This window comes from Gavia stellata, chromosome 29 (assembly GCF_030936135.1).
Source record: "Gavia stellata isolate bGavSte3 chromosome 29, bGavSte3.hap2, whole genome shotgun sequence".
Lineage (NCBI taxonomy): Eukaryota > Metazoa > Chordata > Aves > Gaviiformes > Gaviidae > Gavia > Gavia stellata.
In genome coordinates, this window is record NC_082622.1 from 8,262,951 (window position 1) to 8,290,646 (window position 27,696).

Genomic DNA, 27,696 nt, shown 5'->3' on the forward strand with positions numbered 1-27,696 from the left:
CCAGCTCCGGCCCTACCGGCGCGCCGGATTGAAGGCGCTGCGCGATTGGTTACAGCGCCTCCTTCTCATTGGTCTTCGGGAGGAACGGCGCGTCCCGCCTCCCACGTCTCATAGGCACCGCCGGCTGCTCGTCCAGAGCGTGAGTTCCTGAGTGGGTGAAGCAGTGGTCCCTGGAAACAGTTCCGGGAAACCCCGCGTGTTGCCGGGGTCGCGCCGCCGTCCATGAGGAGAAGGAGGAGCGCGCGCCATTTGCCGTCGCTGCTTGGGCCCGAGCTGCGCCGCGCAGGCCCCGCTCCGGTGAGTCCCCGGGAGGCGCCGGGGGCGCCGGGGGGCCGCCTCGCGCAGAGGGGGGGCTCCGCGGCCGGGGGCGAGCGCTCCCGCGTAGGCCGCGCGGCGGGGCGGGTAGCTGCGGGCTGCGGCTAGGCCCGGCGCTGGCGGAGGCGGGCCCGGGGCGCTCGCGCCGCGTAGGAAAGCGGGGCGGGGGCGTCTCTGGGTGCCGGCCGTGGCGTGTCCGCTCCGCAGGCCGCGGCGGGGCGGGCGGGCCGGCCGCGCGCGGGAGCTGGCGCCGGGGAGCGGCCCGGGGGCGGGCCCTGCGGCCTGGCGGGGGGAGGGCGGCTCGGCGCCGCGGGCTGAGGCTGCCCCGCTCCGCCCGGCCGTGCGGATTAGGTCTGCATGTGGCTGGGAGCCAGGCCGCGCTCTTCCCGCGGAGCCGCTGCGAGGGGTAGCGGCGGTGCTTCCGCTGCGCCGGGAGCCGGCTCCCTTCTCGATCCCCTCCCGGCGCTGCGGAGCTGCAATACCGTAAGCGTTCAGGCGCCCTGGTAGGCAGCGTCCGCGGCTGCTGCCCGGCCCGCGCTGCGGTGTGCCTGGGGGGGCCGAGAGCGCATCGCTGTTGCAGCGCCCTCTAAAACCTCTCGTAGTGTGTGTTCTGATCGAGCCGGCTGTAGGGAGGGGGAACTGCGCTGCACCTACTCACAGCTCACAGGTTGGCGCTTAATGCTTTGGTCGAGAGAGTAACGCTTCTCAAATGCTCCGAAGGAGAAATTCTTCGGAATTTTGTTGCTAAGATACTGTTTTTCTTAAATGATCTTTTATCAAAGGCCTTTACCAAATGTTAGGAAGTTTTGCTTAAATACACCATTGTTACTATTATTTTTAAAACAAGGCTCTACTTACTGGGTCTTAGTGGCCTTGTTACCTGTCAGTTTTTGAACGTGGCTAATTAAGCTATGCTGGACGACTCTTTTTCAAAAAGTTGCTTGGATTCCCTTTCGCCAGTATACTACACTAAATGATCCCGCCAGCAGTTTGTGCTGCAAAGGATGTTAATGCTCATGAAGCATTTTTTTCCTTTTTTTTCCTCTGAGATTACATTTTGTTTAACACTGAGTTTTTACATGTCTTCTAAAAGTGAAGGTAATCCAACCAAAATTCTGCACCTTGCAGTGTAATTTTTTTTTAAGCTATGCAAACTGTGGTGTTTGCAAACTAGCAAAGTCTGCTTGATAATTTTGTATCCTAGAAACTCCATTTCCCATGAGTACTTAATATCCTTACCTCTCAGTTTTTCTGTCTAGATGTGAATGCTGCTGGAATATTTGAGCCTCCCGCTAACACTCAACTTACTGGTTTTGTTAAAAAAACAGTAGTCCCTGCTTTCTTAAGCAAAGACCTGAAAAATTCTTTGAGGATAAATTTGTCAGAGCAGAGCTCATTTTTGTTGAAGTGTTGATTTGATCCGGAGTGCCCCGAATGTTGTTCTGTACAACCCAGACAACCAGACAAGCTATGAATGGCCAACTCCAGTTAGAAACAAGCATGTACAGACTTTACAGTTCAAGTTAGCAAAACGTGGTAGCTGCTGATGCAGTCAGTGCTGGATTGTAATGGCACTGATGTGCACCTTGCTAACCTGTTGTGGTAAAGTCACCCCTCGATGATACTTGTGTAGATAACTGAAGCAGAGTTTCTGTACAGGCTGTGCTAGTCTCTTGCTTAGCATCATGATGGAGGTTCTCAGGTTTTTTCATTCCATCAGGTTATGTAGTGGGAAAGGCTGAGAACTCTTGTGCTGGAGGAGTGAGGGTGCTAATTACACTTTGTGGTAAAGATAGTCTGCCACAGAAATGCTGGTATGGAAACCTGGCTAATGTGTAAAGGTCTTCAGGGTGTGATAACTTCGAAACAAGTCGTCTTGTAATTCATGCTAATAAACACTTAGTATATCATAATTAAGCTATTAAAATGTGCTTTCTGTGATTGAATAAGCTATGGTACAAAAGAAATGGCTATAATGCCTTCATGTAAAAAAAAAAAAGGATGTGCCAGTATGTTTGTGAACAAGTGAGGCTTTAATAAACCCCAGTTCAGTCTTTTAATGTGAGTTCTTATCTTCCCCTCACTCCTGTGTTTCTTATCTTCCTGTTTTGACAAAAACCTTCTTGAAGTGTAAGACATAACTATAGGGACTACACTTGTTTTCTTGTGGTTCATTAAAAAAAAAAAAAAAACAAACAGAAACAAATAAAAAACCCCCCAAAACTTACCCTCAATGCTATTTTTAATGTGGTATAACTTAAATGGTTGACACAGATAATATATTGGCTAGAAGCAATAGTAACATAAGCAAGTTGAATAAGTTTGGTGCGGAGTTTTTATGTATGAATTAGTTATGCTACTTGAGCTAAACAAATTTAGTTCCTCCACGACATCAAAAGCAGAAGGCTGAAAACAGTATTGATGTATAATCACTGTGAAGTTGGTTATGGTAGTTTGAGATATTGTCCCTTTGCCACTAATTGCCATTCCTGCTCATTTAAGCTGTTACTAAGCATGTTTTGAGTTAACTAGACTGCGAATTTATAATTAATTGGATGGAGTTATACTTAGATAGTCTGTGGGTGGCAACCTCTGTTAGAGGCATGGTATAAAATACAGGGAGTAGTAACATCATGGCTGTTTAACCAGTGATTGTCAGATTGAGGCTGAAATCAAGTCTCTGTTTTGAAGATGCCATACACTGTCAGGCTCAGGGGTGTGTGTGTATGTTTATTTTTTTTTCTAGGAAAATTACTATTTGAGACATTGGAGTTATTAAACATGAAAAAGAAGGTTTCTGGGTAATTCAGAAGCACCTGTAGTTTTAACCTCCTACTTGTCATATGATTAGTGCTCAAAAAAGCAAGTAGTCACTTTGCAAATTACTCTTTTGAGATGCAGGAATTCTAGGTGAAAGATAGTGAATGGCTAAAAACATGTTTTGTATCATGAAGTATTCATGGTCTTCAGAAAAACATTGTTGGCACCAACAGTGTGAAGTTTGAAACAAGACAATCCTCCCCTTCCCCACACACCCAGTTCTGAGGTGGTGAAGCTAGGTAACCCCTCAGGCACCAGTGGAAATTCTCCTTGCCTATGTAAAGTTGCCCCCAATGTGTATTTATTACCATTGCTCATTTGGTAAGCACGTTTTTGTGTACACTGTTTTAAATTCAACCATTTCTGCATGTTTTAAAAAGAAATACATATCCCACACATACTAATATACATAATCCTTTACTTATAATCCCCACTTAAAATATTTTCTATTCAACCAGTCTCACTCTTTTCAAGATATTTGAGTTACTTAATACAGATGAAAAACTCCGGAGTGCATGCAGGTGCTCTTCTGTGTGGCCTGGCCTGTCATATGTCATAGGCTGGGTCACATGGAGACACTGCACATGCAAACATAGATATCACTCTTCTTTTTCTTTAATATACTTTCAATACATTTTTTTCAGAGGAGAACAAAAATTTTAATAAAACCATTGTGTGTTTTCCTTACTGATAAAATTCAGTTAAAAATATTTTTCTTGATAGCTACATCTAGCTTATGTTCTCTAGAGGGAAAGCTAAAAGATCTTTTTCAGCTATGACTTTGACCCATGTATCTCTGCTGAACTCAGAGTGCAGATTCAGTATTGTAAGACATGTAATTTTGCTTGTTGGTGATCATTCAGGAAGAAAAGTCAGTCTGATCTCAGATTTCAGGCCAAGCTTGCAAAGCCAGCAGGGAATATATTACTACAGGTGTGGAAAGAAAGATGTTTCTTCTGGATGCTGTCGGGACCTGACTATTTTGACAGCTATGTCACTTCAGATTTTTCCCGAGTAAATTTCTTTAAGAAAGTCTTTTAAATTTAAGTTTATGTGACAGGAAATAGCTAAAATTTGAACACCTAAACCGAACTTTTCTGGCTGGTGATCATGTACTACATTTGACTTAAGTTCTTTATGAGGATACCAATTCTTAAGCAAAAATAAACCACGCAGCTAGTGAACTAAAATGCTGAGACTTAATTTACGTTGTCTAAAAGCCTACTTGAAAAAGCATTTGATCAGCTGTGGTGCTGTGTAGTAATCTGATACTTAGGGCTTAGATATTGCTCCACACACTGGTGTATGTTTGTGATGAAGGTAGATACCTTTTGATGCCGTTAGGCTGCAAATCTTGCCTGTCAGAAGCTTGTGTTATTGAACTGCAGATGAGGTGTTTCTACCAGGACACAGAATAGCTGTTAACCTTTTCTTTAGTTATAGGCAGCACTGAGAACAGTGCTAAACTTTTGGGTATGTGACACTTGAAAGCTAATCTGAGTTCACAAAAAAATAATGTCTGGGAGCATCACCATAAGCCATTGAAGTTTAGAACGTACTTGTAATTGTTTCAGATAACTTTTCTGTGTTTATGTATTGGCTTAGCCTCACAGTTCTTGGTGGATTTTTTTTTTTGCGTACAGGGAAGACAGTATATGTGTAAGTAACCGATTTTATAAGGCAGTAAGAAGGTGAAAACAGAAAAACCCCCTCCGTATATCTTTTTTGTGTATATCATCCTATGCATTTTTGAGAAGAGGTATTTAGAATGATACTCTACCCAAAGCATTTTCAGTTTAACTAAACCCCCTTTGCACTGCACTGTTTCAAATTTGAGATCTTGCAGAGGCTATCTAGCAAGCAGACATCTAGCTGATTTTTGTTTTCCATGATTTTTGTAACCTATAGAAGCTTCATGTTCAGTTAGTGTTTTGATAATTCAGTTAATACTTGTAATGATAGGCAAGCATTGTTGTAGTCTTCAGGTAGCATTTTTTTTCTCCTGTAATTAGGCTATAGTTACAGTTGCTTTTAAGTAAACTGAATTGGTTAGAAAGCAATTTCTCCTCATCAAGAGCAGAATGTGTGCGTATATATATATGTGCTATGTAGCTATGAAAAGCTTCCTTTCTTTTCCTTGCTAATGGCATAAAGAAGTGGCATCTGACAGAGAAACAGTGTGAGTCTGTATTAGATCTCTCTCAAATTGCCCTTCATGTCAAGACAGCTTTAGTAAAATCATTACTTTTCTGTCTGAAGAAAAATTATTTTTTTTTTTTCCTTGCTCAAGCTTGCAAATCTTCATAGGATATCTTCCAAAAAGTTCATGAGCTGTAGTCTAGAAGGGATGGGTACACAAGTGACTGTTAGAGGTGTGGTTATGTTTGGAGACTCATTTTGCAGCATAATAAATAGCTTGAGGCTTCAGTGTTTAAAAAAAGAAAAAAAAGACAAAAACAAACCTGTTCTTGAATCATCTTCATACCTGTATTCCAGTACTTAATTGCATTGCTCCGACCATGCTGCTAATGTCTATCTGGTTATCATTTCACTGCTGATCATCAACTTCTTCTGTCTCTTAAAGCCTGAGGCTCATTTCATTTCTGAACTTAACAGCTGATCATCCTAATGTTCTCTGCTGGGTAGTTGAATTGTCTCGTCAGCCTTTTTATTTGAGAGTACTAAATATCAGCTGGCTGGCTAATGAGAAATTGAAACTGTTTTTAATGAATTGGGCAAAGCCCACTGGAATTATCTGAGAAGATAGTTGTGCATTTTTCAGTGCACGTGTTTGGAATCAGTTTGTTAATACGAGAACTGAAGATGCTGCAGTCATGGCTTCCTTTTAAACCAATAAGTTATAATATATAAAAAAAAGTAGCTGTGATTTCTAGAGCTCCTATTTGAGTAAAACTGAAAGCACGGAAACAGTTCAGTTGCAGCTTCAAATTATAATGTGCATTAGAGCGCAATTTTTCTCTTTCTGTCCTTACTGAGTGAGAAAGTGTTTGGCTAGCCTTATGCAGCATGTTGGGTTTGAAGGAAGACATGGCAACAAGCCAAGAAAGTGAAAATTAGCAAACAAGTATTGACGTATTTATATATGAAGCTACCCTGCAGGGTTATGTGTTCACTAAATTTTAAACAATTGTTTTAAAAGTAGAGGAATGGGAAATGAAAATAGCACTAGCTCTTCTGATTCTTCGTTGAAGGATGTTGTGATCGTATCCCAGTACATTCTAGCTGCTATGGTAACCAGTTAACTTACTGACAATCAGCAGATAAAGTTTAGCCATCGTTATGTACATGAAGTACATTTTTTAAAAAGATATGTAAATTCTTCCATGTACATTTTCCACAGTATTAAGGGTTGTACTTTCTTTTGAAACTTAGATCAGCTGCATCCAAAAAGTATTAAGTAAAACTTTTGATACAGGTCATTTGCAGCATGTATACAAATTAGTTTAGATAAATCATGCATTGTCCTACAAACTAGTTATTTCTGGCTTATTGTAATATAGCTCCTGAATTTTTTCCAGCAGCATAATAAAATGGCTAATCAGGTGAATGGTAATGCGGTACAGTTAAAAGAAGAGGAAGAACCAATGGATACTTCCAGTGTAACTCACACAGAACACTACAAGACACTGATAGAGGCAGGCCTCCCACAGAAGGTGGCAGAGAGACTTGATGAAATATTTCAGACAGGTATAATATGCATTTCTTGTTTCTGACTGGTTATGAAAGTGAGGGCATACCATTTTCAAATTTTTATAGATTAAGGTTTAAAAATTCATTGTTTTTGATCTGTGTAGCTCTGAATGTTTTGCTACTTTGACTTCCCTAAAGGCAAATTGGGTTTGACATTGACTAATTACTTGACACATCCTTAGTGTTGTATGTGATATCTTAGTTGCTTTAGGGCACAGAGTACTAGTTTCTTAGACGTTGTCAAATAAAGATGTATGTTTGAGCATACTAAACTGTATATTTTTTTTTCTTCAATCCGAATCATCATTTTGCTTTTACTTTTCTACTGTCAACTCCTCACAGTGGTTCTTAAACACTCAAAGGCTGGATAGGTGACTTAGTAAGGGAAGCAACTAGCTTGTCGTGCCTGGGACTACATTTGAATTGAGTCTGCCTGTGGATTTTTTGTTCTCTCTAGTTCTGAGTGGACAGTTCAATCCATGTTGGTTATTACACCGAAATGTTCAGTTTGACACTAACTGCTTTTCAACAAAGTTGAGGACTAAGCTATCTAGCAAATCGAGTAATACGTTGCTGGTAGCATGTGGTCTCTGCAACTTCTAGAGAGGTTTCTTTATATACAAAGGTTCTTCTATTTTGTTTTTGTAACGCCCTTATTATTTTGTCCTATAGACAGAGGCTTCCTTTTCCTCTTTAGAGTGTGTTCTGTGAACAGATTTACAAGAAGCAGTAGAAATGCTCTATGCGCTGATCTTGAATGCCTGGTGGCAAGATGACAGTTTTTGTTGAAAAGAGTCAAAATTCCACTGATCAAGTGAAGGCAGTTCAAAAACATTACCTTACCAATCTTCAGTATGATACTCTGGCTCACGTGGATGATGTCTTTTGGAGGTCATTCACAGTGAGCTTTCATCAAGCCTCTACCAGCTTTTACTGGCTTTAGACATGCACTTTCTAACTGTGGGTCACGATGATGTGCACTTGATGGTTTGAGAGAAGTTGTAAATGCCTGGGCAGAGGAACTTGTGGGGCTCTAACACGTGTTGCAGTTAGGTTGTGTCGTGAGGAGTTCTCAAGGGATTTAAAAGCTTTTCAGCCCAGAACCTGACTACCTAGTATAATTCCACTGCATGAGTAACCTGAAAACATTTATTCACACTTCCTTAATGCCACTGAAGATGTTCGCATTGTGCAGGGGTTTGTCAGTGAAGCAAACTACTTTTGACACCCGAGCTAAATTCGGGGTTGAACTTGGGATTTTTAATCTGCTGAGGTCTTACGTGAAAGATACAGGTGCCTTCCAATATGCAGGATCACTTCTGAAATGTAGTCCTTGGGCTTGGCACTACTGTGCATTTTTGAAATCAACTAGCAGTTAAATAATCTGTGTATTTTGGAGATCAAGCTGTTGCAAAGTGTGCGGAGTTCTTGGTGTCTGTCCTAAATTTTGCTGTGTAGTTTAAAAAGTGCAAATCTTAGTCTGTACTTCTCACGCTCCACAGCTTATGCAAGTGCATTACAAAAGGAAAGAAATAACCTGTAAAGATCCTTAAACACAAAAAGTGTTTCAGAACTGGTCCGATGTTTCTTGGGGGAGTCTGTACCTGTGAAATTAACATTAGCCTTTTCGGGTACATAGCAGGGCTCAAAATAATACCTTTTTGAGTTCTGGCTCTTGAACTGCATAGAGCAACAAAACAAGTAAAAAAGAAAAAAAAATTTAGTCATGTAGGAAGTCCACTGATTTTTTGCTTTTTGAAGTTGGAGGAAAGAGTGAACAAACCATTCTCCTTCCTGATATTTTGTGGGGTAGAGCTTCATAAGTATTTGATCATCAGTTAGGTAGCTCCTTTTTCACATACAGTAGGACACCTGTAATGTTCCCATGTCAGCTTACTCTAGAACAGCTCCATTCAAGAGAAGGAAGTGTGAAAGTTAGAATGAAAGACAAACAAACAAAATCCAAATTATTAGAAGAGAGTCAGAGTTCACTGTTTCAAATCCTGGTGTGTAATACTGCTTTTATGCAGTAGATTGGATTCCTGAATGTTAGAAAACTGTTACACATGGGGTTTAATCTTGCACGTCAGTTAGTGCTTAGGTATATACATTTTAATTTAACTTTTTTCATTGTTGTACTCATGTTCTTTCATATACTTGTGTAGGAATATGTAATTATATTAAATGTATAATTCTGTTGCTATGGAACGTAACTTTTTGACTTTAAAAGCAAACTGCATAGTTCTTAGTTTGTATGAAATTCAATAGAAATCTGTAACTTCTTTATCTTTAACTTTTAGGGTTGGTAGCTTATGTCGATCTTGATGAAAGAGCAATTGATGCTCTTAGGGAATTTAATGAAGAAGGAGCCCTCTCTGTATTACAGCAGTTTAAAGAAAGTGACCTGTCGCATGTACAGGTAAGGTGAGAGCTCCAGGAGTGTGAGCACATAAGTATAAATAGTGTTCTGGCACTATTGGCAGGAGAGTTGTAACTTAGAAATTCATTGATGTTGCTGTATTCTAACATTTCAAACCCAAATCACAAGCCTGTTAAAAATTGCCTTAAATATGTAGGTATTTGAGTGCAAAGCAAAAGCTCCCAGATAATAAAAATGAGCGTGCTATTGAGAAAATAAGGTAAAAATACTGCCTGGAATCTGACAATTTTTTCAGTCCAACAAGTTTGTTCAATTAATTGTTACATTTTTTTAAAGGATTCTTTGGACACTTTGTTTATTGCATTGGCTTGATATAGTGACCGCACGGTACGGAGTGTAAGATTCAGTGGATTCCCAGGGCTTTTCATATGCACAATTGAATTATTTTGTAAATTGTATCTACAGAACAAAAGTGCTTTTTTATGTGGAGTTATGAAGACCTACAGGCAAAGAGAGAAACAAGGCAGCAAAGTACAGGAATCAACGAAGGGACCAGATGAAGCAAAGATTAAGGTAATGTTTAGAAAATACTGATTATTCTGTGCTACCTGATATATATTACCTTTATGTAGACGGAAGTAATTTTGGATGTACTTAAAAAGCATCAATACTACCTGGATAAGTATATTCACACTTGGCTTTAAAGAGATCTATCTATGCATGGGCTTTAAAGAAATCTATGCATGATAGAGATTCAAAAAAGAGTGCTTGTTTGAAATGCAGATCTTCCTGATTACACAGTTGCCAAAGTGCATGAACTTAATGTTATGTAAGGTCTATGAAAACGTTGATATCTATTTAAGAATTGTCTTAGTTGTCCTTTAATATTAAAGCTTTTATGCGCTCATGAAATTACTTTGAGACTGATTGGACATTTCAACAAGGTATTAGTACATTAAGAAACTCTTCTGTTCTGCAAAAACCTAAGTACAGAGTGGGTGAGAAGAATTGCCTGGTCTTCTGGAGTTCTTGGGGTACTAAATATAAAGTGGAAAATAAGGGAAAAGGAAAAAATGAGTTCTTTCCAATGACTTTGTAGTATAAAACAAATGTTGCTGTTTCTAGCGGTGGTTTTTAAACCCCCAAAATAACAGGGTTTTTTGTAGGTTCTGTCTGTCCGTATATACCTTGTTATCAAATGTGGCAAGGAACAGATATAGAAATGCTTGTCTTAGGACACTTTTTTATTCTTTATATTTTACATCCTCCCCGCTCTCCCCGGCCCCCCCCCCCCCCCACTAATGTCACGATTTTTTTTCAGGCTTTGCTAGAGAGGACTGGTTACACTTTGGATGTAACTACAGGACAGAGGAAATATGGGGGCCCTCCTCCAGATACTGTATATTCTGGTGTTCAGCCTGGTATTGGAACAGAGGTTAGTATGTACAGATTAATCCATTATTTCGTATGTTTGTGCAAACTGATAAATAAGAAATACTTGAAAATAAAACTACGTTACAAGTGAAAGTTTCAAGTATTGTAGAGGAAAATGTTCTTCTCTATTTGTGTGTCTTAATCAGTCTTTCTTACTCCTCAGTATTCTGCAAAAGACAGGATAGTAGGTGGAGGGGGGGAAAGCAGGTGGAATATGCTAGGAAAGGCTATGTAAAATTTCTTAAGATGTAAAATCATTAAACTGTCAGACTTCATGGTCCACCCTAAAGCTTATGGTCCATCGCTTAAAAAGTGACCAATGTAGGTGTTAGCTGTACAGACACGTAAAAGTGTGACTTAAAGGTATTTGACTCTGTTTACAACATAAATGGAATTTAAGTGACAGTAGCAAGGTTTATTTCATGCAATGTGCTGAAAGTGAAAAAGACTTGGGTATTGTATAAAGATACTCACATACAAAGTTTTGAAGATGACAACTGAGATTAGTATTTATTAAGGAATTGTTTGCTTTTGTTTCAATCTATATGAAAACATCCAAACATCCTCGATGCTTGCATGAACTGATAGTGAAACTGCCCCACTGAAAGAGTTCAGGTAGCTTGTTTCCTTTTGTAAATTTTTGCATTTCTGCATTCAGAAAGGTGGCTTAGAAGTTGTTTACCAGCTCAGTGATGTTGCTAGGATGATTATGTGATGGTATAAAGTGTTATTTAATTGCACCATTTCCTAATCATTGAGATTAGGAAACATTTCTTCACAGAGAGGGTGGTCAAACACTGGAACCAGGGTTCCTAGAGAGGTGGTCGATGCCCTGAGCCTGTCAGTGTTTAAGAAGCATTTGGACAATGCCTTTAATAATATGGTTTAACTTTTGGTCAGGCAGTTGGACTAGGTAATTGTTGTAGGTCCCTTCCAACCGAACTAGTCTATTCTATTCATGACTGAAAATAGTCGACTGATCTGAAGTGTTTTGTCCTATTGGTGATGGTTAGCCTCTTTAGGAAGTCACAGGAAAGCAGTGAAGTTGGCTGTGCTTTTAATACTAGAGTATGTTTTTATACTTCTAAGTTTCCTGAGGCTTGGTAGATCGGATAACTTGTGGAAACTCCCATAAGATAGAACATAAATGCTTCTCCCATGAATCAGCATTAGAGACTGTAGCAAAATCCAGCCAACTAGTTATAGAAACCATACCTCTACCGAATAAATTTATTGCTCGCATTTTGTGGGATTTGCAGCCTGTGTAAAGCAGTAATCAGTCTTCTTGGTTTAACTAGCTGAGATGCTGAATACTTTGCTGAAACTGGTGTATGCTTTATTAAATTTAGCCTTTTAGCTCTTGCTGTTGAGCTCTGAGGCATAGTAATCAACAGCTTGTATGATTTGGTAGACTAGGCAGAGCATGTTTGAACACAAGTGACTGGGGATTATTGTGGCACTTTTTTTCCCCAGAATGAGGTGGGTGGCTTTTGTTTTTTTTTTTTTTTCCTTAAGCTTTTGAGAACCACTTCTCTTGTCTTCAACAGTTCTGGTTATATGGCAGTGTAAATGCCTCTTTTCTAATATTGCGGGTAAAAATATGAAAAAACACGAGATGTATCCCTTTGGATTGTGGCAGTGAATCCTTTGTATTTGAAACTTTTTATTTAAATAATACTGAAGTTCTCATAGCTTATGCCAGCTCAGATATGTTGATGCCAGAGCTGTCACTGATATCAGTAATGGCAAATCCTGGTAAGGATACCCAAGTACTGTTATTGATTTCAAGAAGATACATTCTAGGTAGACTTTCTTCCCCCAAGGTGTATCAGATCTTTCTACTGTAAATATTTGTACACCAACTAATTTGTCTTTTTAAAACATAAAGTGGAATTCATTACATGTTAACTGTAGCTTTAACTTTCTTTCAATATGTACTTGATGTTGTGCAGTAAAACTAAAGTATTGATAAATAATCTTACAGATGTTCAGCATGTTGAATATTCACAAACTGTCACAGTGAATGTTTTGCTGAAAGGATTGTGGGTGAAGCTGTCCAATGTATTTTTTTCAAGTGGGTGGGCTTTAAGAGCAGCTAGACCTTTTTGGAATGTGATTCTGTAATAAAGACAAAGTAGTTACAGCTGTGTGGAAGCTTGGAGGAGAAAATAATTGCAATAGGATTTGATATTAAACTTGAGTATTCAGTTTATTTAAGGACTTGCTGCTCCAATGTAAAGCATTTTGCTTATAGTGAGGTCACATGATATTGATACTTGGCGACCTTTATGGGACTGGTTATTGATGAGAATGGAAGCAATTATTTGAGTGTTTCTTTCTCTCTTTGTGCTGGCTTTGTCATTTGCATCTGCAGACATTGATAACTGCTTATCCTGAAGGGGCTTGTACAGTGCTCCTTTGTTTCGCTTAAAATTTCTAAGATCTTTTTTCTGTGCTTTTTCTTACCTCCTGTTACACCAGCTATTCTTAAAGATGATCGGAAGGGTTTTAAAGATTCTTCCCCCCCCCCCCAGCCATAGGACAACGTCTAGTCAGTAAACACATCAGGAAGTTCAAAGTCATGATTGAACCCGTGCATCTTGCTAGCAAGCTATGAGCAAACTTCAGTTTGGTAACGAAAGTGCTTGAGTTGTGTATTTCCTTGCTTACCTATTCTGCAAGGTTTTAGTCCCTAGCAGGTTGTTTTGTTGTTTATTCTAAACACTTTGAATGCTTCCAATCACATTGTTGTGACTAGTCTTTGATACAGGAGTTCTTTTGGAGATTCTTCTATAAACCACCAGATTAGATTTAAGAAAATGGTCAACTTCTTGAACATCTTTCAGTTTATAGATGATTTTTGCATCCTTTTGAGATGCTGAAGCTTTTGTAGATATCATCATGAAGATGCTTAGAAGCATTACAGTAAGGATGATTTCTAAAGGGAATATTCATCTTCCATGAAGAAAAATAAATTCCTTGGCGGGTGGAAATAATTAGAATGGGGCCTTGAACTGAAAGATAATAACTGATGGTTTGCATAGCTTATCAAGCTCTGATTAGGTATGCTTGCTCTATGCTAATTGTAGTTTATCGTTTTACTAAAGTGCATATGCAAGCAATGCTGAAACAAATAATTTTTTTGTATTCTTAAGTTCCTTTTTCTTTTTTTACACAAATCTACTTTTAAGTTGTCTTACTGTGATTTAAAATAAACCATTTTTCAGCAACATTGGAGGACACATAGACAGTAGTAACTTCTACATAGCAATTTCAGTGACTTTTGAAATTAAGTGCAGGCAAGACAAGGGGAGAAAATGTTGTATTTCATTAAATTCAATCACAGCAAGGAGGAGTTTGTTTAAGCGTATAAGGAACAAAAGGAATTTTAGTCATAAGTCCACTACTGGTCAGGGATGATGAAGCTTTCATGCAAATAAGACAAGCATTCAGTGTTGGATAATGCTGGATGGTAAATCCAACATTGTATCTGTAGTGTTTGCATTTGTGGGTAATACCTAATGAGATTGAACTGTATTTGCTAAACAGGTTAAAATACATATTTTTCACTCCTGATCGTCAGTCTGCTGACTGAGGAGCTTTTAGTTATTACATTCAGGAAAACTGAAGGATTGTTATTTTTTATGTATTTTTTTTTTCTTCTTTAGAGGATGGCAAAAAAAAAAAATCTGATATGCATATGTCCTGTCCAGACTAATGTTACACCAGAAATTAAGGAGGTGACTGATGTGGTGCTTGATTTCCATCCTTCACTTTTTGGTGTAAATGAATTTAAGATGTGATTTGAAGAAGAGGAGGCTTCATTTGTAACTGTAACATACCAGCCCTTTACCCCACTCTAACAGGGATAGGGGGAAAGCACTTTTCAAAATGAGCACAGTGCAGCTAGCATGAAGAGGGTAATTGACTTAAGTCTGTAGTGATTGCTAGATTGGTTTCAGTTTTACTGAGGGGTCTCCAGATAAAATAAGTCCTGCTCCTAAAGTTTTGAGAAACTTCTATTTCAGTGTTTTTCAGTGATGTGAAATAAAAACTTAAAAATTCTGTAAATACATCATTTGCCCATAATGTGCTAAGATGTGCAAGGTTAGATACCTATGTAACAGTTTAGACTGTATAAAATGGAGGAATTGCTACATGTCCTTTTCAGAGCTGAAATTTATTGGATAAGTATATGATAAACATCATCTTTGAATGTCGTTATCAAAAATGCAAAATTACTTTCAGCTCTGTGAATGGTAAGTTGGTATTGCATATGCTCCTCTGTGTGTCCATGGTCAGAGAAGGGTTGTGAGGCTAACTTGCAGTCTGGAGAATGTTATGTTATTGGAGATGTTGGGGGAATTTAAACTGCTTTTGTCCATAATAAATTGAATGGGAAGAATCAGATACTGTTATAACTCGAATTTAAGAAGCAATGGTATAATAAGCTCAGCAGGAGTTGAACTAGACAAAGTTTGTGCTGGATTTGGTACACAAATGGAATGTTGCTTTTATACTGGAAGAACTGCGGGGGTTCAAAGGTTTTTGCACTGTGCCAGAACTTTTTTCCACCTTCATATTTATTTTTTTTTAAATGAAGCTTGTAGATTTGGATGAGATAAAACAGTCATGTGGCCTACATTATTTAACACTTAAATCTGGCATTTAGGAAAGATTGGCTACAAAGCACATGAAGAGCGCTATTAAAAGGAGAGAGGTTTTGAAGAAGCTCTTACAGAAGTGTACTGCAGCGTTGCAAGCTTGTGATGACAACAGAAGAGGCTCAGTTGTTGAAATAACTGAAGGATGCATCATCTAGAGTGCAGAAGTGGATTGCACCCCTCAATAATGCTATGTAAAGTTGTTCAGGAAACTGAAATTGAATTTTTTCCTAGTTAAGACTTTTCATAATTAATCTTCTAAAACAGTAATAAGAAGTAAAATGGAGTACTTTGTACAGGTCCTTTAGGAAGCAAGACTGGAAAAAGTAAGTCTAATGGTCAGTGATCCCAGCAAAGGCCCAGAAGTGATGCAGTTGCATCCTACTTAGAGATCTCTTAAATTGTTTCACTGATAATGCCAGTTTCCAAAGTTTTTCCACAGTATTCTTTTTGTGGAACTAAAAAATGAAACAAGACATCTGATATTTACATTCTTTGGTATTTCAGCAAGTTTATTCAAGCTGATCAACATATCTAAAAAAAAAAAGTTATTGTAGATGTTTCTTCTGACCCTTGCAAGATGTTCACCTGTTGTTTGTAATGTCTTGTATTGATCTTGTAGTTCATTAACATATTATGTTTACAGACTCAAAGCAAATTCACTTAGATGTGAATTGCTCCCACAGAGTTATCTAGTCCTTCCATTATAAATGGAAGAATATAGGTCAGATATGAATGTATTCAAATGAAATCCTTAGTTCTCTTTCTCATACTAGCTCTTAGTATATTACCTGAACTGAACTGTAGTAGTAGTCTTGTGGAATTGTCGGTGTTCTAAAGTTTGTAGAGAGTGAGCTGAAGAGACTGGAAAGAAAGGAGGAAACAGAAGCTTTCAGGATGGTAAATCTTTGGTAAATAACTGAAAAAGTAGACTTTGTATTTGGATTAGGGTTTTTTCTTTTTCTCAAGTCTTCTGTTCTGCTGTGTCACCTTCAGTTTCTGCTGGAAACAGTGGCACCTGAAACAAAGAATTTAATGTGGACTTTTTACATTTGACTGACCTAAAAACAAATTGTGGAGAGTTCAGCTGACAGTTTCACTGTCTTAGTAGCAAGTTAGAGTTCCTGTCTTGTGCGGTTCCATGATGGTATTGTTTTTTTGTCTTTAAAAGCTGTGCATGGGTTTTGGAATGAAATGTTCTAGGTAATGACAATGGAAATACCTATCTGTAGGGATTTCTGAGCTTTTCAGGGAGGCAGGGAGGGGGGACAGCCTGTTGGCTCTGCTATTAAATTTTCACTCAGTATGATAAATCCGTTCCTTTTTTCCCCAATAGCAAATAAATCATGGTCCGTTGGCATTCGTGCTGAGCTGAGGGAGGCTAAGCTAAGATAAAGAAATGTTCTAGAAACTGAATTTTAGGAATATCTGTATAACATAAAGAAACATCTAAGTGTTCTAGCTTTCCTTTGGAGGAAAATAATTTGTGTTCCACATTTTTTAAATCAGAGTCATCACATTCTCCTCGTGGGTTTGTTCATATCAATGCTTACATGGGCATTCTGATTGTCTTTAGTTTTGGAATTATCTGCTAAGCCTTCAGTACCAGATACCACTATGGCAAGGCCTCACCTAGATGGAAAAGGTTGACTCCTCCTAGCTTTTTTTAGTACAAAAAATATTTGAAGTTAAAATAAACAGAATTTGATCTTAATGGGTGTTTGGAATGTTTTGCTTGCATTAGAAATTCAGAGATTTTGAGAATTCAGAGGAGAGCTGCAGTGATGAAACAATTTGGGGGGTGGATAAGCTTTCTAGGGAGACCTCAGCTGAAGAGATTAAACTTCCTAACAAAACTTTACCAAAGTTTATTGTCATCACTCTATGTAAGGAACAAAAACATGAGGACTCCAGATTTTCTCAGACGAATACTAAAACATTCAGTTGATGGAAGCTGAAACAAATACAGACTAGAAATAAGATTACAGTATATATTAAAAGTGGAAAATGTGTATTGGGCAATTTAAGGATTTTCGCAGATTTTTTTCCGTCTCTGTAGCTTTCTAATGAAGACTGGGCTACAGAACGATTAGAAAATACTGCAAGAGCAAGGAAGTGTACTTGTTTACTAGAAAGTCCTGTAACAGCAAAAATGTATTCTCACAGTGCATCAGTAAAACAAGTGTAAGGATTTTGGTAATCTGCAGTAGTGTTTTGAGGTTGGCTTTTTCCCCTTAACTCAGTTGTTTCTGAGTGAATTATTAGAAGATACCAGTAGCTTTTACCTTGCAAATTCAGTGGCTTCTCAGTATCCTGTTTAGCAAAATTAGTCGCCATGTATTTGCTTTTTAAAAATGTCCTCAAAATGTATGACTTCTTAGACGTGGCACTTCGGGACATGGTTTAGTGGGCATGGTGGTGTTGGGTTGATGGTTGGACTTGATGATCTTACAGGTCTTTTCCAACCTTAATGATTCTGTGATTCTGTGAAGTGCTTGGCCTGCTTTAATATAGGATACCCAACTACATACTCTGTAAGGTCTTCATTTTTAATTGCCAAAATTATAACCAGGTAAGAACCATTTAACTCTTCAGTGCTGGACAACCTCTTCAATACAAATAACAAAACCAGGTTTTTGATGTGTAAAACCTAGTACTAATAGCAGGAGGTTTAGAAGACTTAGTAGGACATACAGTAATGTTGGCCGCAGTGAAGGCTGCAGTGATGGCTATAGTGTTTCTGCTGTGATGGTTTATGCTGCAATGTACTTACCTTTAATACTTAAAAGTTCCTGGGAAAGGAAGTTTGGATTTCTGAAAAAGCTTTGTTTAAGTGTCCTCTTCCTTTTCAGGTTTTTGTTGGTAAGATTCCCCGAGACTTGTATGAAGATGAACTGGTACCACTCTTTGAGAAAGCTGGTCCAATTTGGGATCTGCGCCTCATGATGGATCCTCTTTCTGGTCAAAACAGAGGTTATGCTTTCATTACATTTTGTAGTAAAGATGCAGCACAGGAAGCAGTCAAACTGGTGAGTAACTTATTTTCAGGCTGGACAAGATAATGTAAACAGCAAGCATGTTGGTAATCTCTTAGAAAATGAAGTCTTTGAAGTGTTTCATTAACGCATCCATTGACAGACTCAAAATTTTACTTTCTTAAAAATTGCCTCCTATTCGATTCAGTATATATAAATAATGTTCTACTTTTAGGACCATAGGCTGCTATAGCCTACTGCAGTCTGCTAGAGTACTTGGGTGATTATAGTAAGAGCTTACTTGAGTGCAACTGGAAAGTATATTCTTTAACCTTCACTGTGTTATAAGTTTTATCACCCTTCCTACTATAAAGAGCTGATTAGAGATGCTTCGTTTTGCTGCTGCTGCAGAGGAGGTCTCTGACTTTGTGCTCTTTATGGTTCACGGTGGCCTTTAGTTCTTTCCAATGGCAGTTACGCAGTCAGCTCACTACATGCAAACCTGACTTGGCCTGCATCTAGATGGTTCGGCAAAGGACACAGAGCAATCCCTAGATAGTTAAAAGGAGAGACAGCAGTCTGGTTGGGGCCCTGGTTCATTTGGCCTTGCCTCTGCCCGAGAGGAGGAAGTAGAATTAGGCAGATCAGTGTGTATCTCCCAAGGTTTTGGATATGGCTGTGAAATACTACTTGTACTTTGAACCAAAACAGTTGAAATGCTTTATCTCATTTGCCTTAGCAGAATTCAGCTGATCCTGTTTGAAGAAGGGGGGGAAACCTAAACATCTAGTTAAGCTGGGGGGGAAAAAAGCCCTACCGAAACCTAGAGAAACTTAAGAAGTGATTCTGTTGCATTGTAAGGGCTTCAGAAGGTGTCATGGCCTCTAAATGTTCCAGTGTTTATTCCGTCAAATATTTTAATGCATTTAGAAATAGTTGCAGTAGTTATTTTAGGCTATTCCAGGACTGGGAATTGCATGCCCCTGCTTAGGTTGTTTTTCCTTTCTAGAACCTACTTGGATGTTTCCTGAAGGAGATGCACAAAATATGTTTTTGCAATTGATTGCTTCTGGGTTTCAGTGTTTGAAGAAGGTGGATATGACTTACTGTCACTTACGAAGGAAAAATTTTTTTTGAAACTTTTTTTTCACCAAGTTGAAGGTGCTCGGAGTTGTTACTTTAAATTTTTACTGATTGGGGGAGGTGAAAGGGAAGCTGCGGAAGTGACAGGAGATATAGCAAGCGATGTGCCATTGATGGAAGACTGGCTTCCATACCCTGGATATTGCACCAAATAAGTGGATTTGTGTGAATACATTCCTTAAGTCCTATACCTGGATTCCCTTCACCCTACCTTCTCTACCCTACCATTATCCGGTAATGGGGCCAGGCTTGTATTTAGGTGAAATATTTTCCACAGACTACTGGGGGAAAGGAAGATGGGGCAAATGCATGCTGAGTTTTGGAGCTAATTAAACCTTGATAGCAAAGTGAGGTTCTTTAAGAAAAGAAACTTGGAATTTTGAAGTCTTGGTTTCTCTACACCAGGTGGGCCTTCTGCTTGTGTTTGCAGGTACCAGTGGGAATGGGACTGATTGTAGGTAAAATGGCTTTGTAAGATAAGATATAATTTGAAAAGCATATTCAGATTAAGTTCATGGCACTGGAACACAAAGTTCTATTGTGTTATGAATCACTGTTGTATGTGAAGCCAAACTCCGAAATGTTCTTGTCTTCCTTAAAGTGATCTTGTTTGATAGCTTGTGGTACCTTAACATTGTTCTAGTTCTTGAATACGAAGAAGGTTGCCGAAGGTATTGCTCTGTCATCTGTATGCCTAAGTCTCAGCTAGGGTAAAAATGGCTGAAAACTTGCTTTTAAAGAATTGGATGAGATTTTCAGAATCTGGCTGATGATCAAACATCCGTCCTCTTAGGTTGTGTTTGAAAATCCTACCTAAACCAAAGGTGATGTCTATATTGAATTATTACTTTTCTTTTTTTAAAGGTTGAACACTTGTACCTTTAAAGACCTGTCGGGAGTGTTGGTGTTCAGAGTAATCTAACTGTGGGTACAAGCATGAAGCAGTGGGCTAATTTTCTTTTATGGGAAGTTTTAAAACTTAACAGTAAAATTTATAGAGTCCTAGCATTTACAAGGCCCAAAAAATCCCTGGGGTGGGTCTGGGGGGAACAACGTCGCACACTGACTTAGACTTTCGAGTATCTCATAGCAAATATGCTCACTGTTTAAAAGCTAAAGTGGAGGAACTCATAGTATCTGTAATGCTATGTATTTGCTTAATAATAGCAGCAATGACTGACATTGAGTCCCAGCACAGGAAGCAGCCACCAATTATCTAGAAAGATCTTTCCAGTGCAAGGTAAACAGTAGGTGATTGAATTCACCCTGTGCATTTGTATGTTCCGTGTTATTCTTTGTACGTCAGTTTCTTTGTAGCTTTCCATTCAGCAGAACTTCTGAAGTTTCTATGGAAAACCTAAGCTTGGCAATGTTCTTCCAAGTGAATGCTGACCCAAATACTGCATATCTAGTAATTCTTTTGCAATGTGAATTCAATATGCTATGTATAAAAATAGTAGGTCATGAAGAAAATAGCTGATTTTATGATTTTGGGGATCTTTTTATCCATGATTTTGTGGATAAAGCAGACGAATGGCTTTATTTTCTCAGTGTGACAACTATGAAATCCGTCCTGGGAAGCACCTTGGAGTATGCATCTCCGTGGCAAACAACAGGTTATTTGTTGGGTCAATTCCAAAGAACAAGACTAAGGAAAACATATTGGAAGAGTTCAGTAAAGTCACAGGTAAGACCTTTTTAATGAGTTTGTGACACTGATCCCAAAATACCATTCGGTCTCTCTGTTCTGTAGGTCTCGTTATTTGACAGATGCATTCAGCTATCATTTAAACTATTTCCAAGTTGGATTCCAAATTTGTTTCTGGTAGAAATTTTATATATCAAATATATTTTATGGTGGAGTGTAAAGGGACTAGTGTCTGTTTAACCAATTGTTAAATGAATGATGTTGTAGGTTTACAATTTGAGATGGAAACAGCACAAATTAACTCAGAAAAAAGTGAAGGCCTAATTCTGTTACCTGTTCTAGCTTCCTGTTGAAGGCTCTGTATTTGTAACTGGATCTACAATAGATTCTGCTTTCACAACTGAGAAGTTTTTGGGGAGCCTCAAACAAATGTATTGTTGAGGAATGATGGGGAGGAGGGAATACTAAATCAGTTTTGAGGAATGATGGGGAGGAGGGAATACTAAATCAGTTTAGAGGGAATGTTATTGTATAAGTAGTTAATGACAGATTAATTTCTGTCCCAGTTCTTCAGTGTTGTTGCCCAGTATATGCAGCAAGTAGGAAGAAAAGAAGTCAGCTCATCACTGGAAGGATGCTTTCACTTTAAATAAGCGGTTGAGGTCTTGATCACCTGCTCTTGTTCCTGTAGGAAAGTTTTAACCTACTGCTTCTTTTTTAGGATTGCTATTTATAAGTACTTCAGAGAAGTGGTGAAAACAGAAGGTGAATATTCATTTAGTTATCTCTCCTCTTTTTGGAGAGATGTGGAAGAAATTCTTTCCAGCTTCCCCTGGAGGCGGGGGAGATGCTGACTGCTTTTCAAAAATGTAAAAATGGTAGAACAAGATACAGAAAACTTATGCTGTGTGAATTGTTCAGGTTGATGTTTTGCAGGGCCTAATTGTGAGGTAAGTTCTGGAGAATTTCACCTGCTAGGTGATCTGTTTCTGGATAAATTGGATGGATATCTGTTACTTGTTTTGCTTTTCTTGTGCTCCCTCCCCCTTTCAGGTGTTAAATTCAAAGGCTGTGAATTACAAAAAAAGAAATGAAGGCATTTTAGAGTAGACTCTAGATCTTTTTTTTTCTTTCCTTTTGAAGCTTAATACTAAAGACCTGTTTTTCAGAGGGTTTGGTGGATGTAATCTTGTATCATCAACCTGATGATAAAAAGAAGAATCGAGGATTCTGCTTCTTGGAATATGAGGATCACAAGTCAGCAGCACAAGCTCGCCGCCGCCTGATGAGTGGGAAAGTAAAAGTCTGGGGAAATGTTGTGACAGTGGAATGGGCTGATCCAGTAGAGGAACCTGATCCGGAAGTCATGGCAAAGGTAAGTAAAAACTTAACTGGATGCTCTTGTGCTTTGGGAGGAATTTCTTTATGCCATAGTGACAAAGATTTATTCCAGCTGAGCAATGCTAGTTTTGAGGCACAAAAAGCAGTTAGAGGGCATTTTTGTAGTAAGCCATGCACACCGGCATGGTCTGAGCACTGCAAATTAGTTGCCATTGTAAGACATTAGAAACATGCTGTTTTTAACTTGCTGTTCACAACTAAACTAGTAGTATACAGGGTTATCCTACTGGATTGGCACATTAGTCTGTTCATTATCTGCTTCGGCTAATAATGAATACTAGGTGAGTATTTTGTAAAGCTATTTTCCAGAGTGAGATGAAGGTGAAGTTCAGCGTAGGGAATGAAGTGCTCTTTATCCCTCTGTTTTGGGATAACTTTGCTGCTCTTGAGGTCTATAACTAAAATTTTACTGGGATTTGTAGCATCCCAGAAGCAGAAAATCGAAGTTGGATATTATTCTGGTCGTGGAAGAGAGAAGTTGTAGAAACTTCATACAGGTAACTACAAGGCTATTTTTTTTTTAAACAGGTACGGAATTTATAAGGTTACCCAAAATTTGTTAATGCAGAGAAGAAGGGAATATCATCTTACTAGTTTATGTTAGTTTCCTTTTGAAGTTTGACACTTAAAGATTTCAGCTTTCATTCTCATTTTTTTCACCAGGTGAAAGTTTTATTTGTAAGAAACTTGGCCACTACTGTGACAGAAGAAATTCTTGAGAAATCCTTTTCTGAATTTGGAAAGCTGGAAAGAGTAAAGAAGTTGAAGGATTATGCTTTTGTTCATTTTGAGGACAGAGGTGCAGCAGTGAAGGTAGGTTGATTATTCTTTCCTAGCTAAATTGATGTGAGCAGTTTATTTTGTACAAATGGTGTTAAGAAATTTCTTTACAGTGAATATCTAGATAAGACAATTTGTAGAGCCCATTTAATAAGGTTCCCATTGTGAAAATTTTAACACTAATAATTTTGTTCCTATGATTTCAGTAGCTAGGAGGATGTGAAACTTGCAAAGGACAAAACTGTAGCAAGTTAACAAGTAGACTGGAAAAGAGGTATAAACCAATGCAGGAGAGTCTAGAGAAGAGGAGAAAAAAAAAAAAAGATCAACCTAGACAATTTTTCTGAGGAAACACTGACAGAAGGTATCAGTTGTCTCTCAAAGGACCCCTATTTTAAGGCTGTGTATAGTTTTGGAGTGACAAAAGTATTGAATAGAAATTGTGAGGTAATTCAAAAAATGCCTTGTGAAGGGGAGGAGAATGGCACTAGCAACTCCCTTAATGCATTACCTATTTTTAACTCTACATGCTCCCTAGAAGGTTTCTTCTAAATGACTTTTTAAACATTGGAGGTCACTGTTGCAAGCTTCAAAGATGTCTTCCTTTGTATCTAGGAGCAGTTAAGAAGGTCATTAATCTCTGCTGTTTGTACTTCAGTGGATTGAATTCTATATAAATTACTTCATCTGTTTTAAGTCCATAGTTTATGGGGGGAACAAGGAGGGGAGGAAGTGTTTTGCACCTGAGAGTCTTGAGCAAGTATATTGTATGTGGTGTATTTGGCTACATAGACAGTTCAAAGGCTCTTTAGTCAACCTTGTTAATCATTTAATCGCTTACTATTTTCCTACCCACCAAAATAGGGTTTAGAATACTCTAGAGTTTGGCTTTAGGATGAATGTCACTCATATGTAGTGAAGTTGAAGTCAGTTTGGATAGGTTTAGACCATGTCCAAGAGAAGGTAAGAGGTTGTTGACAGAAAGAGTAACTCAGCAACACCTCCTGACATGTTTTATTGTAGTATGTCTTTAAACACTCTCCAGTCCCTTCCCAGTAGACCTTACTTCTAAATGCTCTGTTAGATTTGAGGAACTGAAAACTTGTAGCAGATGAGAAAAGACAGATGAAATGCAGTACAGCAGAGCATCTCTAATGCTCATCTTCTCTGAAACAAGCTGGAATACTAACACATCTGCCCCATGTGACTGATCTATGGCCACTAAATTGGTTTATGAATTTCGTGAGATATTTTTGTATATGAGTGTTCTGTTTGTTTTTTTATGAAAGCATTATTATGATATTAATGCATGGAATGCATGGAATTGGCTCATTGATTCTGCTGTCTACTTGTTTTCACGCCTTCTTTGAAATAAATCGCATGATCGCTAATGTTTTTGAGGCATGTACCTGTACAGACATGTAGAGTCTGTTAATGCAAATACTAATACCCAGAATGTTAAATGCAAAGCAGATAACTCCAGGTAAAGAATTGGGGGGTGTAGTCCTAATTGTACTTTGTGCATGTATATTAAGTTCTCTTTGTGCGTGCGTTTGATAAGTACAAATTACACATCACTTTTCTGGTGGATTCTTGCCTTGCTTGATGAGATCACCAAGTTTCAGTAATTTTTTTTTCCCCTTAATTATGTGTCGTCAGAAATACTTGGTTTCCTCAGAGGCACTCACGTAGCACATTCAAGTGGCTAGGAAGCCCAAATATGAAAATACTCTTTTTCTCTTGTGTGCATGTGCTCTACCTGGCTTACAAGTACAGTGATGTTTGTGTCAGTGTGAGTAGTGAGAACTTCTGAAACATTTCTAGGGGATATAGGAACACAAAAAGTGATGGTGTTATGTCTGGATTTTTTAAAAATAATGCTCAACATGTTTTAATCCCATTCTTTTTACCTTACGATACAAAGAGAATATTTTTTTAATTGCTGCTTCACTTTAACTGGTGAATAAAGTGGGACTTGAAAGAACAATATGTAACATTCTGGTTAAGTAGCACAAAAACGAAGCACATGGCATACTTCATCCTGGAGAATCCCAACCACCTGGTTTCTTTCCGTAAGTTTTAGTTTTCTTTTGAATAAAAACAAATTTTTAGATATCTCTCTTCTAATTTTTGTACAGGCTATGAATGAAATGAATGGGAAAGAGATAGAAGGGGAAGAAATTGAAATAGTGTTAGCAAAGCCGCCGGATAAGAAAAGGAAAGAACGTCAGGCTGCCAGACAGGCTTCCAGAAGTACTGCGTGAGTGTTCATTCTTGCACTACTGTAATACTGCAGAATGAAGTTCTGGTGTAAAATATGAGCTAGTATAGAAGAACTTGAATTACTTTTTTCTTTTCTCCACGTTGTGTATTGTTAATCAACAAGGGGAAATTTATACTTTATTTTGGGAGACTTTTGAAGATAAATAATTACATGTTTCTTTTTCTTAATAGGTATGAAGACTATTATTACTACCCTCCACCTCGCATGCCACCTCCTATTAGAGGCAGAGGCCGTGGAGGGAGAGGTGGATATGGCTATCCCCCAGATTACTATGGCTATGAAGATTATTATGATGATTATTATGGTTATGACTATCATGACTACCGTGGTGGCTATGAAGATCCCTATTACGGCTATGATGATGGCTATGCTATAAGAGGAAGAGGAGGAGGAGGAAGGGGTGGGAGAGGTGCCCCTCCACCACCTAGGGGGCGGGGAGCACCACCACCAAGAGGTAGAGCTGGCTATTCACAGAGGGGGGCACCCATGGGACCGCCAAGAGGAGCCAGGGGTGGGAGAGGGGGTCCTGCACAGCAGCAGAGAGGACGCGGTGCTCGTGGAGCCAGGGGCAACCGTGGGGGCAACGTAGGAGGCAAGAGAAAGGCAGATGGGTACAACCAACCTGATTCCAAGCGCCGTCAGACCAACAACCAGCAGAACTGGGGCTCCCAACCCATCGCTCAACAGCCGCTCCAGCAAGGTGGTGACTATGCCGGTAACTATGGTTACAATAATGACAACCAGGAATTTTATCAGGATACTTATGGGCAACAGTGGAAGTAGACAAGTGAGGAGGGATTGAGAATGTTGGAAACATAGAATTGGCTATAGCTCCACATCCTTCAAAACAAAATTGGCTTAATGTTTCATCCTTCAGTAGCGATTGGCTGCCATTTGTATTGGGCTGAAGAATCACTCTATTGTGTATATACTAGAGTCTCTTAGTTTTCTTTTTTCATAAACGCACTTGGACATTACTGGGCTTGCAGAATTCCTGAACTCCATATGGGGTTTCAATGCTTTTATCATTTTAGGCTTCATTTTAGCAGTTTAAAAGCAGGAATGGCACACTGTTCAATCATGATTTTGCAGAACCTCTGGTTTTGGACAGTTTCTGGTTTTTTTTTTTTTTTTTTTTGGATTTGGGATAGACTACATAGGAGTATGCTGTACATAAAAGTAAAAGCTAGTGCTTTGTCTTAGTAGTTTTAAGAAATTACAACAAATTAAGTTTTCTTGTATTGAAAATAACATGATTGTATGTTTTGCATTCCTAGAAGTAGGTTAACTGTGTTTTTAAATTGTTATAACTTCACACCTTTTTGAAAATCTGCCCTACAAAATTTGTTTGGCTTAAAACGTCAAAGCCGTGGCAATTTGTTCCTTGATGTGATTGTATTTCCAATTTCTTGTTCATGTAAGATTTCAATAAAACTCAAAAATCTATTCAAAACATTACCTATTTCAAATTCAATTGTGTCCTAAAACATTATTTCATTGGTAATTATTGCGAAAAACATTGTTTTCAAAGTATAACTGCCTATGTGAGTGATCAAATTCATGCAAAATTTCTTGTGCTTTCCAACATGTAGCACTGTGGACATCAGACTGAAAACTAGGAGAAATTACAGATAGCCCAAAGGGCACTCTTTGTTTAATTCTGTTCAATAACTTACCAGCATCTAATTTTGAAACTTTTTTTCCCTTTAAAAAGTGTTGAAATGTATCCAAACATTCACGGAGATCTAATTTAAATATAGTCTTCTAATGTAATGTGGAGAAGGAAGCAGAGCCTGCAATGGTGTTAATTTTGTTCCTTTTTACTATGTACTGTGGAGTCCCTCTAGAGGCTATTCTGTTAGGATCCAGCTATATTGTATTATTCAGTGTACAAACACATAGGGAAGTCGTTTTGATCTCAAGCATCTTGGTCTAATTTAAGATAATACTTGCTAGGGATGAGAATTATAAATTAGGTGCTGTGGCATAGTAAACTAACTTCTTGCTACAGATAACACAAACATACTCTCCATATTCTGCTTATTTCTGTCTTGACATTTTAATTTGATGTTCTGCCATGATGAACAATTTGCCTTAGAATTCTCATGCCTTGTAATAAAGGCTATTTTAAAAAAAATAAT

General features: G+C 38.5%; 1 protein-coding gene across 1 annotated transcript; it reads left to right on the plus strand.

Annotated features, from left to right (window-relative positions):
* Positions 1–224: 224 nt before the first annotated feature.
* HNRNPR (heterogeneous nuclear ribonucleoprotein R) lies at positions 225–27,029 on the plus strand. The gene is made up of 11 exons (XM_059830973.1): positions 225–297; positions 6,678–6,843; positions 9,147–9,265; positions 9,692–9,799; positions 10,548–10,661; positions 18,177–18,353; positions 20,994–21,129; positions 22,260–22,465; positions 23,155–23,304; positions 25,410–25,531; positions 25,726–27,029. The coding sequence occupies exons 2-11, from the start codon at positions 6,687–6,689 to the stop codon at positions 26,336–26,338; spliced, it is 1,902 nt and encodes a 633-aa protein (XP_059686956.1). The 5' UTR covers positions 225–297; positions 6,678–6,686; the 3' UTR covers positions 26,339–27,029.
* Positions 27,030–27,696: the final 667 nt, after the last annotated feature.

Excerpts from the sequence above, each read along its gene's own strand:
- HNRNPR (XM_059830973.1), top strand. The coding sequence starts at position 6,687 with ATGGCTAATCAGGTGAATGGTAATGCGGTACAGTTAAAAGAAGAGGAA. Across the intron at positions 6,844-9,146 it reads TGATGAAATATTTCAGACAG|GGTTGGTAGCTTATGTCGAT; the intron begins GTATAATATGCA and ends TTTAACTTTTAG. Across the intron at positions 10,662-18,176 it reads AGCCTGGTATTGGAACAGAG|GTTTTTGTTGGTAAGATTCC; the intron begins GTTAGTATGTAC and ends CTTCCTTTTCAG.